The sequence below is a fragment of the Emydura macquarii genome, unplaced genomic scaffold (assembly GCF_026122565.2).
Source record: "Emydura macquarii macquarii isolate MOO-44397 ecotype Brisbane River unplaced genomic scaffold, CSIRO-AGI_Emac_v2 contig_1119, whole genome shotgun sequence".
Classification (NCBI taxonomy): Eukaryota; Metazoa; Chordata; order Testudines; family Chelidae; genus Emydura; species Emydura macquarii.
The window spans coordinates 10,650,870-10,664,636 of NW_027131256.1; the positions used below are offsets into that span (position 1 = coordinate 10,650,870).

General features: G+C 43.2%; 1 protein-coding gene across 1 annotated transcript in view; it reads left to right on the plus strand.

Annotated features, from left to right (window-relative positions):
- Positions 1-9,978: 9,978 nt before the first annotated feature.
- The window catches only part of ADGRG7 (adhesion G protein-coupled receptor G7), a 49,516-nt gene continuing 45,727 nt past the window's right edge, over positions 9,979-13,767 (plus strand). Inside the window, exon 1 of the mRNA XM_067546383.1 lies at positions 9,979-10,090. Coding sequence (XP_067402484.1) covers positions 9,979-10,090 — 112 coding nt within the window. The remainder of the gene's footprint in view (positions 10,091-13,767) is intronic.

The window sequence follows — 13,767 nt, forward strand, 5'->3', positions numbered from 1 at the left end:
TACCTTCATAGTCTGGTTGAAACTCAGAAGGAAGTGTTACCTACCCCACTCTGCCAATCTAGGGTTTTAGTGGCACTCAAAGGGCCAGATTCTCCCCTTAATTACACCAGTGCAGCCTCATTAAAATAGAATTTTCTGCAGGCATAAATTAATGTATTTCCATTGATTTCAAAGGAGTTTTGTCTGTTTACACCAGCAGAGGATTTGGACCAGTGTGGTAGTCACTGAACCTGAGAAAATGATCACAATCAAAAAAGGTGCCCATAGGGCAGCCTGGGGTTGAACTCAAGGTGCTAACCAGCATTAAAAGCAGAGTTTCTGTGTCTTAATTGCTATTCTAACGTTAGTTGGTTAATGTGGATTAAGTTTACCAAGTGAAGAATACGCTTTTTTTGTTTGTTTGGTTTTTTTTGGCAATGTAGACATAGCCTAAAAATAGCTGCGGTGCTTTTCTGCTCCTCCTTTTCCTGTCTCAGCCTTAAAATTCTGACATTGAACTCTTGGAATTACCAGAGTTCATGTAATTAAACCCTGGCCCAATTCCATCAGTGGTGATAGTGCTGGAAGTTGTCATGTGGGAAAAATCAGATATGATTTACAATCTGCTGAGGGGGCAATCTGAAGCTCCCTGTGCTAAATTCAGTGAGTGACCCATACAGTTATCTGAGAATTGGATGATGAAGTTTGCTGAATACATTTTTTCTGTTTTGGGCAGATATACAAATCTCCAGCAATTCCAGTTTAGAAATTAGAAGTTAACACTTGTTGTGACTAATCCTATCATTTCTTTTACACATGAAATACCTCCTTTCACTAACAAAGACGACATTGCAAAGAGCCAAAATAAAAACAGATTTTGAAGTGTTCAGGATGTTCAGTAATTTTCCCTCCCCTATCTCCTGCTGCCTTTACCAAATCTGTCATGTAGGCAAGCTGCTTGCTCTACAGTAAAGATGGAACTGAATCTACCCCTCATCTCTCAACAGACTTAAGCATTGGCATGTGTTGGCATCTGAAGCTTAATATCAAGGCTGACTCTAACTCTATGATGGACCAAACCAGAACCTCAGAGCTGAATACACCTACATCCCAAACCTTGAAATGTTCAAAATCCATATCTGAATCTTTCAGCTCAGGTCCATCTTTACTCTAAAGCTAGTATCTTACTGGATACTCCTGGTTCATTGTGAGTAGTTTTTAACATATAGAGCTTGATCCTTTTAAGTGGTGAAAGACCTCAACATCCACTGACTTAAGGTGAGGATGATAAACATTATTTCAGCAATGCTTCTGTCTCCTTATCCCACAAACCCTATATTGTAATGCCTACTTTGAAATGATAAGAAAAAAAGAGGATAACTTCAATACATGCACAATTTATTTGATGCCATGATTTAAATGTCTCACAGCTGAAGAAACAGGAATTAGTAAAAAGAGATGCTAAAGGCTGAAGTTTTAGGACTTCTTGAATTTCTGTACAAATGGTGGGTATTCAGATGATCAAATACAAATAAAAGCAAAGGGAAATTGTAATATATTTTGCAGTATCTATAATATAAAAAGATGCAGCCACTGTCTAGTATTGTTGTAATAGGATGATGAAAGCAACACACCAGTATATTTTTACGAAGGATCTTTTTTTTTTTAAGCATAAAGTTTCATCTGGTGTCTTCAAAGGCTGTTCCTGATTGGTTATGGTTTGAACACTAATATCTATTTACGTTAAAGAAATATGACCTTTGGCATTCCCTCTTCAACAGTTTCTGTTTGAATTCAAAGATGGGATGGAAGTCTGCCAGGTTTACAAACATACCATTTAAAAAAGGTAGTACTCTAATGAAATCTTAACTTATTATTAAATATTGGTGCTTTTTTTAAAAAAACAAACAAACAATAGTTAAAAGACAAGACAAGCCTGTAATTTTATTTAAATAAAACTGATTTATTCATTGATGAAGTCTGTCATCTCTTCAATGAAAGGCTTGACTGTCTAGGGCTGTGTTTGTAAGTGTGTATTTTGACAACCCTGATGCCGTCAGAAGATAAGAGTTGAATGAATGGCAACTTGAATGTATGTGCCAGTTCTGCCTTGATTTCCAGTTCACTTTCCTTGCCTCTGCCAGGCCTGATGCCATTCAGAGGCAGGGCCACTGGGTCTGTATAAATCACAAATCCAGAAGAGCCGAATACAATGTTGGAGGGAAATGGCAGGCTATGTGTGCTCCTTTCCTCCCCATACCATGCAGCCACCAAGGCCACACAAGCTGAAGGCCCTGTGTTAGGTGTTGGAACTGAGGATTCCTTCGCTACTGTGCTTCCACGTACACACTTAGACATTTCTCCTGTTATCAGTGTCAAGTACTAAACATTGAACGATAAAGAAATACAAAAGAGATCACAACATTCTTACAGATTTGTGCTGATTTGTCTTGTGTACTCCAAGCTTCACCTCACTTAAAAACTTAAAAACAAAATCAGACATAAAAATACAAAAGTGTCACAGCACACGATTACTGAAAAATGGCTTACTTTCTCATTTTTACTCTATACATATAAAATAATTGGAATATAAATATTGTACTTACATTTCAAGTATATAGTATATAGAGCAGTACAACCAAGTCATTGTCTGTATGAAGTTTAAATTTGTACTGACTTTGCTAGTGCTTTTTATGTAGCCTGTTGTAAAACTAGGCAGATATTTAAATGATTTGATGTAACCCCTGGAAAATCTCTGCTTAACTCCAGGGATACATGTACCCGTGGTTGAGAACCCCTGCTCTGTCTGCCCACATCATATATTGTAAATTCATGAGTCTGAAAGAATTTCATATGAGATTTCTGAAAAATACCAGCAGGAATTCTTGAAGCTCTAGAAATGTCTAATAAAAAAGCAACTGTAATACTAGAACTAGTACTTCATGTAGTTCTAGAAAGGGATGGCTGGGAAACTGGAGGCCAAGTAACCTTAGTGTCTTGTTCAGCCTATCTGCATGGAAGGTCCCATGGAAGAGTATCAGGGTAGCCCTCTTCTGTGCAGCTTTTGGCTCTAGATCTAAAATGTTATCACTCATAAATCAAGTCCTTTGAGATAAGGGGTGCGGTTTGCTAGAAGTTAAGGATGAACACAGTGTGTAAGGATACTTAGCGTTCTGCACCCTCTACGAGTTACAGATTCTGCTGAAGGAAAATGGAAGCTTTTCTAGATGTTAGCAGGCCCAGTAACTGCAGGGACTGTGAGATAATAGTTCTCTCAAGCTGTACTTTGTGTTTGTTCACAATATAGCAGGAGTGGGGCAGCAGTGGAGGGAGGCCCAGGGTCTCATCTAATATATCATTCACCTCAACATGCAAAGTTTGGGCCCAGAGACTTGGTATTGGACCATTCCACCTTTATATAGTTCTTCCTGGATGCTCTAATATGGTAGAGTTGCCAACTCTAGGGGTTTTCCCCCACATAGTGTGGGGTCTCAGCCCCTCCAGTAGGAAGGAGGACAGTACTTGGGAAGTAAGGGGGAGGGGGTGCTACAAGAGGCCTCAGACTCGGTCAAAAAACCTAAAAATTAAAAATGGAGCCAGGTGATAAGGAGGGTGGCCAGACTGCAAGTATGAAAAATTGGGCCAGGGAACGGAGGGGTTAATAGGCACCTATATAAGACAAAGCCCCAAATATCAAGACTGTCTCTGTAAAATCAGGACATGTGGCCAACTTAGTGTCAAGGGCTACAAATGTTCCTCACCTGGCTCTGCAGCTTCTTCTCTCCAACTCTCCCATGTTGGCTGGGGAGAGGAGGGGAAAAGAAAGCAAGAGCAGGCACTTCCTCCTACCATCCACGTGTTTGGGGGAGAGGTGAGAGACTTCCTGCTGCACCCACCCAACCCCACTTGACCTCACCCCTTGGGAACTAAGAGAGCAGCTAAGGAAGAAGCAGGAACCCAGTGCTGACAGGAGCTGCATCAGTATCTGGAGAGAGGTGTGTGTTTGGGGATGAGGCTGTCTATGATGAGAGGGTCTGTGGAGCAGGGGGAAGGGCAAGATGAAATCAGTGTGTGTGGATGGAAAATAGAGCAATTAATTGGGAGCAAAATGATTTGGTATTTTTTTTGGGGGGGGCATTAATTGATTGATTAGGTGGGGAAGGCTGAAAGAAGGAGGGAAAGAGAATGGAGAAGAAGAAAGAAAGGAAATCTTTTCCCTTCTCTCACCCCCTCCCATGTAATATCCTCTTGCTACTCTTCCCAGTCCACTCCTTGCCTCCCTCTCCGGATTCTAACCATATTTTCTACCCAGGCCATTTTCCTTCCTTTCTTTACCCCATTTTGTTATATGGAAGAAGAGATGAAAAAGAGGCAAGGGGAGGAGAGCGTGCCCCCTACCTTCCTCCAGGGGAGAGGAGCAAGCATTCAACACCGGGCAGGTAAGGACCATGCCAATGCCGATGCCTTGTCACACCTAGGGAGAGGGGTGCAGGCTAGCCCCGGAGACCAGGAGCTGGACATGGGCAGGAGAGAGAGGGATGTAGGAAGGCGCTGTGGCCTTCCTCGGAGCCTGGGCCCGAGGAAGGGTTGTGACACCCCTGCTGGGCAAATCAGGACACTGCAGGCCACAGGGAGCAGAGAGGCGGGGCCAGGACAGGAAGGGGAAGTAGAAAAGGCTGGCCTCGCAGCTCACTCAGAGGGAAGCTGCTGACAGAGAAGGATGTGCCTTCCTCAAGGCTGTGGTCTGGGCCTGACCCAGGCCCCATGGCTGTGCAGAGCAAGCCCTCCACCGACCAGCGCCTCAAGGGCCTGCCAGGGCTGCTGGGCCCTAGTGACTGGGAAGAGCTACCAGAGGCTGCTGACTGGGAGGCCAGCCACGACCTAGAGGAGCTGCCCGTCGCCTGGGATCCGCCGGAGCTGCCTGAGCCCTGCGTGCAGGAGGATCCACCAGGACCCTGTGACGTGGAGGAGTTGCCATCCACTGACGGCCCTGAGTTCCTGGACCTGCCACCGGCCAACGGTGAGGGACTAGTGGGACTCCCTCTAGTCATCTACCCTGGAGAATCGGAGGAAGACCCCTGGCTCCAGGTACCCGGGTTCAGGGTGGGAGGAAATAGCCCAGGGGCAGCCAACTACAGTTTGGCTGGGCTTGTGGTTGCACCAGTGTCAGCGTGTTTCGGCCGGAGTCCCGCTGACCCCGTGTCAGAACCCCTTTGCCGCTGATAGGGCCCTGGACTGGGACGCAGTGGAGTCAGGTGGGCCTGCGTCTCCTTTTCCTCCTTTCCTTACCAGCCCTGCCCTGCTTGAGGGCCAGGGGCTATAGACTCCTTGCCATCCCCACGCCACCTGATGGCTGGGGCTGAAGACTTGTGCAAACCCGCTAACTTTCTCCTTGGCGCAAGGTGCTGTGGCCTTCCTTGGAGCCTGGGCCTGAGAAAGGGGCCACGAAACTCCTGCTGGGCTGAGTTGCCAGCCTACACCTTGCTTGAAATGGGGGTAAATAGTACCCATGCAAATAGTGGCTTTGCCTGTCTGAACTAGGGAATTGCACCAATACACCTACACAGTTGATGCAAATATATGTATATTTATGTAAATACATGTACATCTATGCAAATTATCAGCTATTGCATTTCCCCCCCAGTGATGCTGACAGAATTGTAACCAGTGTGTTTAATCCTAGGACATACTGCCCACAACTTGTTGGGTAAAAGTGTCACACAACTTAATACAGCAAATCTGTGAGAACTGGGAAATGTATTAATCTCATTAGCTCTGATTCCTAGTGCTTTTTTTCTACAGATCTACTAATAGCCATAGTGACAGCCTTCTTATGTATAGAGATATATATCTTCACAGGAGTTTAGGGATGAAAAAACTTCAGACACATGCCTACACATCCTCAAGAGGACACTAGAAGTCCCCTATGAACAATCTGGTCCCTTGAAATTAAAGAGCACATTAATCTCTACTGTAACTATTGTTTTAGTTTTGCCATTGACAAATCTGAGGAACTGCCCCAGACTGAGGTATCATTAGAGGAGGTTTTGGAACAAATCAATAAATTAAACAGTAATAAGTCACCTGGACCAGATGGTATCCACCCAAGAGTTCTGAAGGAACTCAACTCTGAAATTGCAGAACTACGAACTGTGGTATGTAGCCTATCATTTAAATCAGCTTCTGTACCAGATTACTGGAGGATAGCTAATGTGACGCCAATTTTTTAAAAAGGCTCCAGAGGCGATCCTGGCAATTATAGGCCAGTAAGCCTAACTTCAGTACTTCAAATTGGTTGAAACTATTGGTTGAAACAAATTGGTTGAAACTATCAGACACATAGATTAACATGATTGTTGGGGGAGAAGTCAACATGGTTTTTTTGTAAAAGGAAATCATGCCTCACCAATCTACTAGAATTGTGATCCAGTGGATATAGTGTACTTAGATTTTTCAGAAAGCTTTTGACAATGTCCCTCACCAAAGGCTCTTAAGCAAAGTAAGCGTCATGGGATAAGAGGGAAAGTTCTCTCCTGGATCAGTAACAGGTTAAAAGATAGAAAGAAAGGATAGGAATAAATGGTCAGTTTTCAGAATGGAATGAGGTAAATAGTGGTGTCCACCAGGGATCTGTACTGAGACCAGTACTGTTCAACATATAGATAAATTATTTGAAAAAGGGGTAAACAGCAAGATGGCAAAATTTGCAAATGATACAAAACTACTTAAGATAGTGAAGTCCAAAACAGACTACAAAGAGTTACAAAGGGGTCTCACAAGACTGGGTGACTGGGCAACAAAATGGCAGATGAAATTCAATGTTGATAAATGCAAAATAATGCACATTGGAAAACATAATTCCAACTATACATATAAAATGATGGGGTCTAAATTAGCTGTTATCACTCAAGAAAGAGATCTTGGAGTCATTGTGGATAGTTCTCTGAAAACATCCACTCAATGTGCAGCAGCAGTCAAAAAAGCTAATAGAATGTTGGGACTCATTAGGAAAGAGATAGCTAATAAGACAAAAAATATCATATTGCCTCTATATACATCCATGGTACGCCGACATCTTGAATACCGCATGCAGATCTGGTTGCTGCATCTCAAAAGAGATACATTGAAATTGGAAAAGGTACAGAAAATGGCAACAAAAATTATTAGGGATATGGAACAGCTTCCATATGAGAAGAGATTAATAAGACTGAGATTTTTCATCTTGGAAATAAGATTACTATCTTATCTCCATAAGATAGAGGTCTGTAAAATCATGACTGTGTGGAGAAAGTAAATAAGGCACTGTTATTTATTCCTTCTCATAACACAAGAACTAGGGGTCACCAAATTAAATTAAAAGGCAGCAGGTTTATAACTAACAAAAGGAAGTATTTCTTCACACAATGCACAGTCAATCTGTGGAACTCTTTGCCAGAGGATGTTGTGAAGGCCAAGATGATAACAGGATTAAAAAAGAACTAGGTAAGTTCACGGAGGATAAGTCCATCAATGGCTATTAGCCAGGATGGGGAGGGGATGCAAAACCATGCTCTGAAGTGTCCCTAGTCTCTCTTTGCCAGAAGCTGGGAATGGATGATGGGGATGGATCACTTGATGATTACCTGTCCTATTCCTTCCCTCTGAAACACCTGGCATTAGCCACTGTCAGAAGACAGGATACTGGATGAGATGGACTATTGGTCTGAGCTGGTATGGCCATTCTTCTGTTCAGTGGGTGCAGAATTAGGCTCTGAATGCAGATCCTATCCTTGTATTTCCGGTGTAGTTTTCTGGATCTTCCCTACACCTCTTCTGAAACATTCTGTAGGGCTCACAGTGGCTTTCATCCCATCCAGAGTGCCTTTACTACTGACTGTGAGGGGTTCAATAGCCTCGGTACTGATTCCTTGATTACAAATTCCAAGTCTGTTTCCCTGATGGCCACGGTTAGAATTAAAAGCAAATTTAATTTTACATATCTTTTCTTTATGAGAAAGATAAGGCATCCATACACCAAACTACTTCTTAATCATAATAATAATTAATAATTAGTATTGCATTAGAACAGAGGGACCCCAATCACAGGTCAGTGCCTCATTGTGCTTGGCATTGTACTGACATAGAACAAAAAGGCAGTTTTGGCCTTGAAAAACTTAACCTTAGTAATTTAAACTCATGACAGTTTGTCAAGTACTTAGCAGTTCAGGAGCTATTACTGCAAACTGTAAAGGAATAGCCAAACACAAGTGTGTTATTAGCAAGGTAGGTATTTGGGATCTATGTATTATTTATCTATAAAGACATAATACAGCGATAGTGGGCAGTTTGGCTTGTACATGGCTGTATATGAGGACACCATCAGTAGACTGATCCTGGGTATTAAAATACCCAACATACCTTTAGTGCAAAAAAACTAACCTTGATATTTCAACAGACTTGCATAGAATTACAAGTCAAACTGTTGACTGGTTTAAATGGCTAACTGGAAAATTAGAGAGACAAGAGGAGGTGATATCTTTTATTGGACCAACTTCTGTTGGTGTGAGAGAGATTACCATACCCATCTTGTGTCTCAAATATTTTGGGACCAATATGGCAACAACTACATTGCATACAATAACTGGAAAATGACAGTTACTGGACTTTTTTTTTCTGCCTTTGCCCCATTTTGAACTAATATTTTGAGGGGGGGGAAAAAGAGTCCTAAGGAACAGTCTTATCCTGTGGCATCTCAGTTATCTCTTCTAGACTTCAAAGAGGTTGAGTCAGTTGAATAGCACAACAAGAAAATAGCAACATTTAATGTGTCAATTGCTGAACAACTGGAGCAATTTTTATTAGTGTCTGTGTGGCATTTGTCCTACAACACTAGAGAGCTAGCATTCCTACACAAGGAGGCCCTGATCCGGAAAGCACTTCGTGTGTGCGTATCTTTCTTTAAGCATATGAGTAGTCTCTTTTTTAAGGAGGCTGTAGGATTGTTTGAAATAGTAAATAGATATTTGGTAGCATGAGAGCACTGTTTTTGACTGTTATTTTTTCCCCGCCTACCCTCCACTCAATTCTCCTGGTCATTTTTCTCCTCCCTCCTTCTGTGCCCTGTTCTTTCTTGGCCAGAGCAAATGACTGGAAGTCAAAAGACCTGGGTTCTGTTCTCAGCTCTGAGACTGACTAGCTGCACCTTGTTCTCAGCTCTGAGATTGACTGGGCGCACCCCCACGTCAGCCCCAGGCTCTGTGCACAGCAGATCAGGACAGGAGGCAGGCAGCGAGTCCCAGTCCCGAAGCAGTGTGTGGCCAGCAGCGGGTGGCTCCATGGTAGGGGGCAGAAGCAATGGCGGCTGCACACAACAGTGGAGCTGGGAACGGGGGCGGAGAGGCAGCATCTTCCCTCGCAAATTACTTCACATGCAACAAGGGGAGGGGCAGGTCTTCCCACCCTAAATGTCTCCTTGTCCCGTTCTGCTTATCCAGCCTCCCCTTCCTTCCCACGCTGCTCAGGTGGGTGCCATATGCGTAGGCCTGCTTTGCTTCCTCTGTCTGTAACACATGGCGTCCACACGACTTAATGCCAGGAGAGGGGAACAGCAGAAAAGTGAGCTGTCCACCAGACGGAGAATGCTAGAAAGGTTTGCTTATGTGACCTGGTTTTGGCTGCTGTGTGTTGTAGCCACGTAGGTCCCAGGATGTTAAAGAGGTAGGGCAGGCTGAGGTAATATCCTTTATTGGACCAACTTCGAGAGACAACAAGCTTTGAGTTTACACAAGCTCTGTGTAAGCTCCAAAGCTTGCCTTGCTCACCAGCTGAAGTTGGTCCAGTAAAAGATATTACCTCACTCCTTGTCTCTGGCTTTGCCTGTCACAAGTTCCTTAAAATGGGACTGAGAGGGTTAAATTTCTAGCCTTCAAGTTGAGAAAAGTAGTTAATAGTTTATCCATCACAAGGAAGTGAACTGATAATATTATTTTATAGCGGCGCAGACTTAGCGCATACCACAAAATGCCTTCCTTCAGGTGGGACAGGAGAGCGTTGATTGTGATTATTTGTGGGATAGTGACCACAGTACTTTGGATACTGTGCATTTGGCAGCTTGTCCTCAGGTTTAAACCAGGTAACAAAAATATCTTTCTGCTTTATCCAGTTTACAAAAGGAGATAATTAATACTGATTGAACTCTTAGTGCCACCACCTTCTTAAGCTGGAATGTCTCTTCTCATCATTGTTTGCAGTATTGTAGCTGTTTTGGTCGCAGGATATTAGAGAGAAAAGGTGGGTGAGGCAATATCTTTTACTGGACCAACGTCTGTTGGTGAGAGAGACAAGCTTTCAAGCTTACACAGAGTTCTTCTTCAGGTCTGGGAAATGTACATGCAGTGTCCCAGCTAACCACAAGCTGAAAGATTGTTTAGTATAAGTAGTTAGACCTATTTCAACAAGGGACCATTCAAAGTGAAGAGACCCGTTAACACCTCTCCACTCAGGAGGTGCGGTCCGAGGGGCAGGGGGTAGGGAAAAAAGGATGTGGGTGTTAAGTGGGTTATAGATTGTTTTAATAAATCATAAATCCAGCATCTCTATTCAGTCCATGATTTTTAGTGTCTAGCAAAATTATGAATTTAAACTTCCAGGCTCGTCTTCTAAAGGTGTGGTGCAGATTTCCTCGGAGGATGAGGACTGAGGGGTGAGATTTAGAGTGATTGCTTTGTGAAAAGTGTTCATCCACTGGTGATACGGTGTTTTTGTCCTTTATCATTTTTCTGTGTGAGTTCATTTGTGTGAGTGTCTGTTTTCAGCCACATAGTTAGAGCCCTGAAAATCCACAGATATCTGCGGATCATTTTTGTGGATCATGGATCGGATGTGGACACAAATTTTGTATCCGCACAGGGCTCTCTACACACAATTGTTACTGGGGCACTTAGTGTACTGGATAAGGTACACCACATATTGTGATAAGCACATGTAGGACCCATGGATCTTAAAAGGTGTGCTGTGTGCAGTGTTGATCATTGTAGCAGTGGAGATATGCCTATAGGTTTTGCATTTGTTGTTCTGGTAGGGCCTGATGCCATTTTGAGTTGGTGTATGGGAAGCTTGCTTTTGATGAGATTGGCAAGGTTGGGGGTTGTTTGAAGGCCAGGAGAGGGGGTTCAGGAAAGATTTTTTTCAGGATGTGGTTCCCATCGAGTAAATGTTTAGTGATATCATGTATGGGTTCTAGTTGTAGGTGACAGCCTGAGGTGTCCTGTCAGAGGGAGTTTCACTTCCATATTGAAGCAGTTTTTCTTGGGGTATTTGCGTGGTCCATTCCATGATGTGATCTACTTCTCTGGTGGAGTGTCTTTGTCTGGTGAAGGTGATTTTAAGTGTGTTAAGATGCATAACCTGGACATTCTCTTTGGAGCAAATTCTGTGCCGGACTGTAGATAACAGATTTCTTGTTATGTTTGGGGTGGTTACTGGATCTGTGAAGGTAGCAGTGAAGATCTGTGAGTTTCTAGTATATAGATCTCTGTAGGATTCTACAGCTGAAGATGATCATAGTGTCCAGGAAGTTGAGGCTAGTATGGTGGTGTTTTAAAGAGAGTTTAATGGATGGGTGGGTGGTTATTGAAGTTGTGGTAGAAACTAGGAGGGATTTTAGGTTATCTGTTGAAAGGATGAAAATATCATTGATGTATCTCAGGTATATCATTGGTATTTGTGACAGGATCCCTGGGGTGCAATCTGGAACTGGGGTAGTGCTGTGCCCCAGTAACTCTCCAGCCTGGGCTGTCTCTCACAGTGCTTTACTAGTGACAAGCAGTGAACCCCTCCGGGCACTGTTATCACTCAGCACAACAATATGTGGAGCCCCACACCCAGCTACATTGCATGAATGCTCCCAGAGTCACTCACAAATCACACAGAGATAGGCACCAGCCACTTCCCCCCACTCCTCAGCCTTGCACCTCAGAACTGTACCATCTTGCCCAAGTCAGAAGGCTGACCAGTGTAAGATTATTACCCAGTCTGTCTCGCACTCTCGATGTAGAGAGGACACACACAGGCCTTTGTAAACTGAGATGAGATTTTCCCAGCACTTCATCCAAAATACAGTGTTTTAGGTAAAATATAAGAGGTTTATTAACTACAGAAAGATAGATTTTTAAGTGATTGTAAGTGGTAGGCATAAAAGATCAGAGACAATTACCAAAGAAAAGAAAATAAGCACACAATCTAAATCTTAAACCTTATTACAGGCGGCAGTATTTCTCACCTCATTAGAAGTTATAGTTGTTAATACACAGGCTTCTCCCTTAAGCCTGGGACCAGTCTCCTCAGCTGAAATCTTTGTCTTCTCAGCATCCTTGTTGCTTCCAGCATAGGTAAGGGAGGAGAAAGGCCAAAGCATGATGCCACTGTCCCCTATTTTATATCTTTAGTTAATGTGCCTGGAAGACACTAGCGCAGACATGTCCTAATAGACTTTGCTGAGTCACAGGCTTGAACAATCCCCCTGGTGTGGTTCTGTGCAACTGAGTCATAGAGTTGAGCATTCCTCATTGTGTGGTGCTTGCATAATTGTCATTGAATTTGTCATTGTTTACCATTCCCCTGCTGGTCAATGGCTGGTGATGATTGTTCGATGCCCGACCAGGTGTTGGTTACCTCCTTTGTTGCTATCACTGGAGAGCTAGCATTAGAGACTCTCAAACTTACAACATAGTTCAGTAACAACCATACAGCAAAGTCTCATAACTCCATACACACTAATGATATACATATTTTGACAGAGCAATGTGTTTCAGCAGATCATGACCTTTCCTATGATATCTTACGTGGCATGCTTTGTATGAAATACTCCAACCATATACAAGTGATGAACAAGTGATGCTACTTCGAGGTACAGCATGTTACAGTATCATGGTGCATTTGTACAGAAATTCTTCCTGAGGTGACTTATGAAGAGGTTGGCATGCTGGGGAGCCATCCTAGTACCCATGGCTATTTCCAGGGTTAGGACAAAGTGATTGTTGAATGTAACATTTTTATAAAGGAGGGATGAAATGGATGAGTTTGGCAATGAGTTTGGGTGAATATCTGAGCATTGTCCTGTAGATATTTGAGGCAGGCAATGATTCCGTCATTGTGAGGGATGTTGTTGTATAGGAAGGCAACCTCTATGGTGGCAAGGATGGTGTCCTGAGGGCGGTTGTTAATGTTGTGGAGTTTCTGGAGGAAGTTGGTTGTGTCCTGAAGAAAGCTGTCCCTTTGTGTGGTGAGTGGTTTGAGGATGGTTTCTGAGAGTGCTGTGGCCAGATATGATGGGCCTGTCTGTGTTCCCTTGCTTGTGTATCTTGGGAAGCATGTAGAAGGTCACTGGGGTGGACTCATGGGGGATGATTATAGAGTTTCTCTTAGAGTTGTTTGGAGAAGGATTTGATGACATCCTTAAATTCCTGGGTAAACTGTGGAGTGGTGTCGTCTTTGAGTTATTTATGGTAGATGGTGTTGGAGAGCTATTGGCCTTATTAACATAGTCATCATGGTTGAGCATTTCGATGGCACTCCCTTTGTCTGCTGGTTTGATCGCCATCTGGTGGTTGGATTTCAGGGACTGTATAGCTCTCCTCTGAGTGGTGGAGAGTGTGGTGGAAGTGATGTTTGTTAAGGATTTCACAGTCAATTTTTTTCCTGAAGCAATCAGTGTAACGATCGAGAGTGTGATTTTTGGCTGCTCTGTGATATCCTGCCAGATAATTCTTTTTTCTCATGCTGCAGCAGCACCATTGCAGTGCTTTAAGG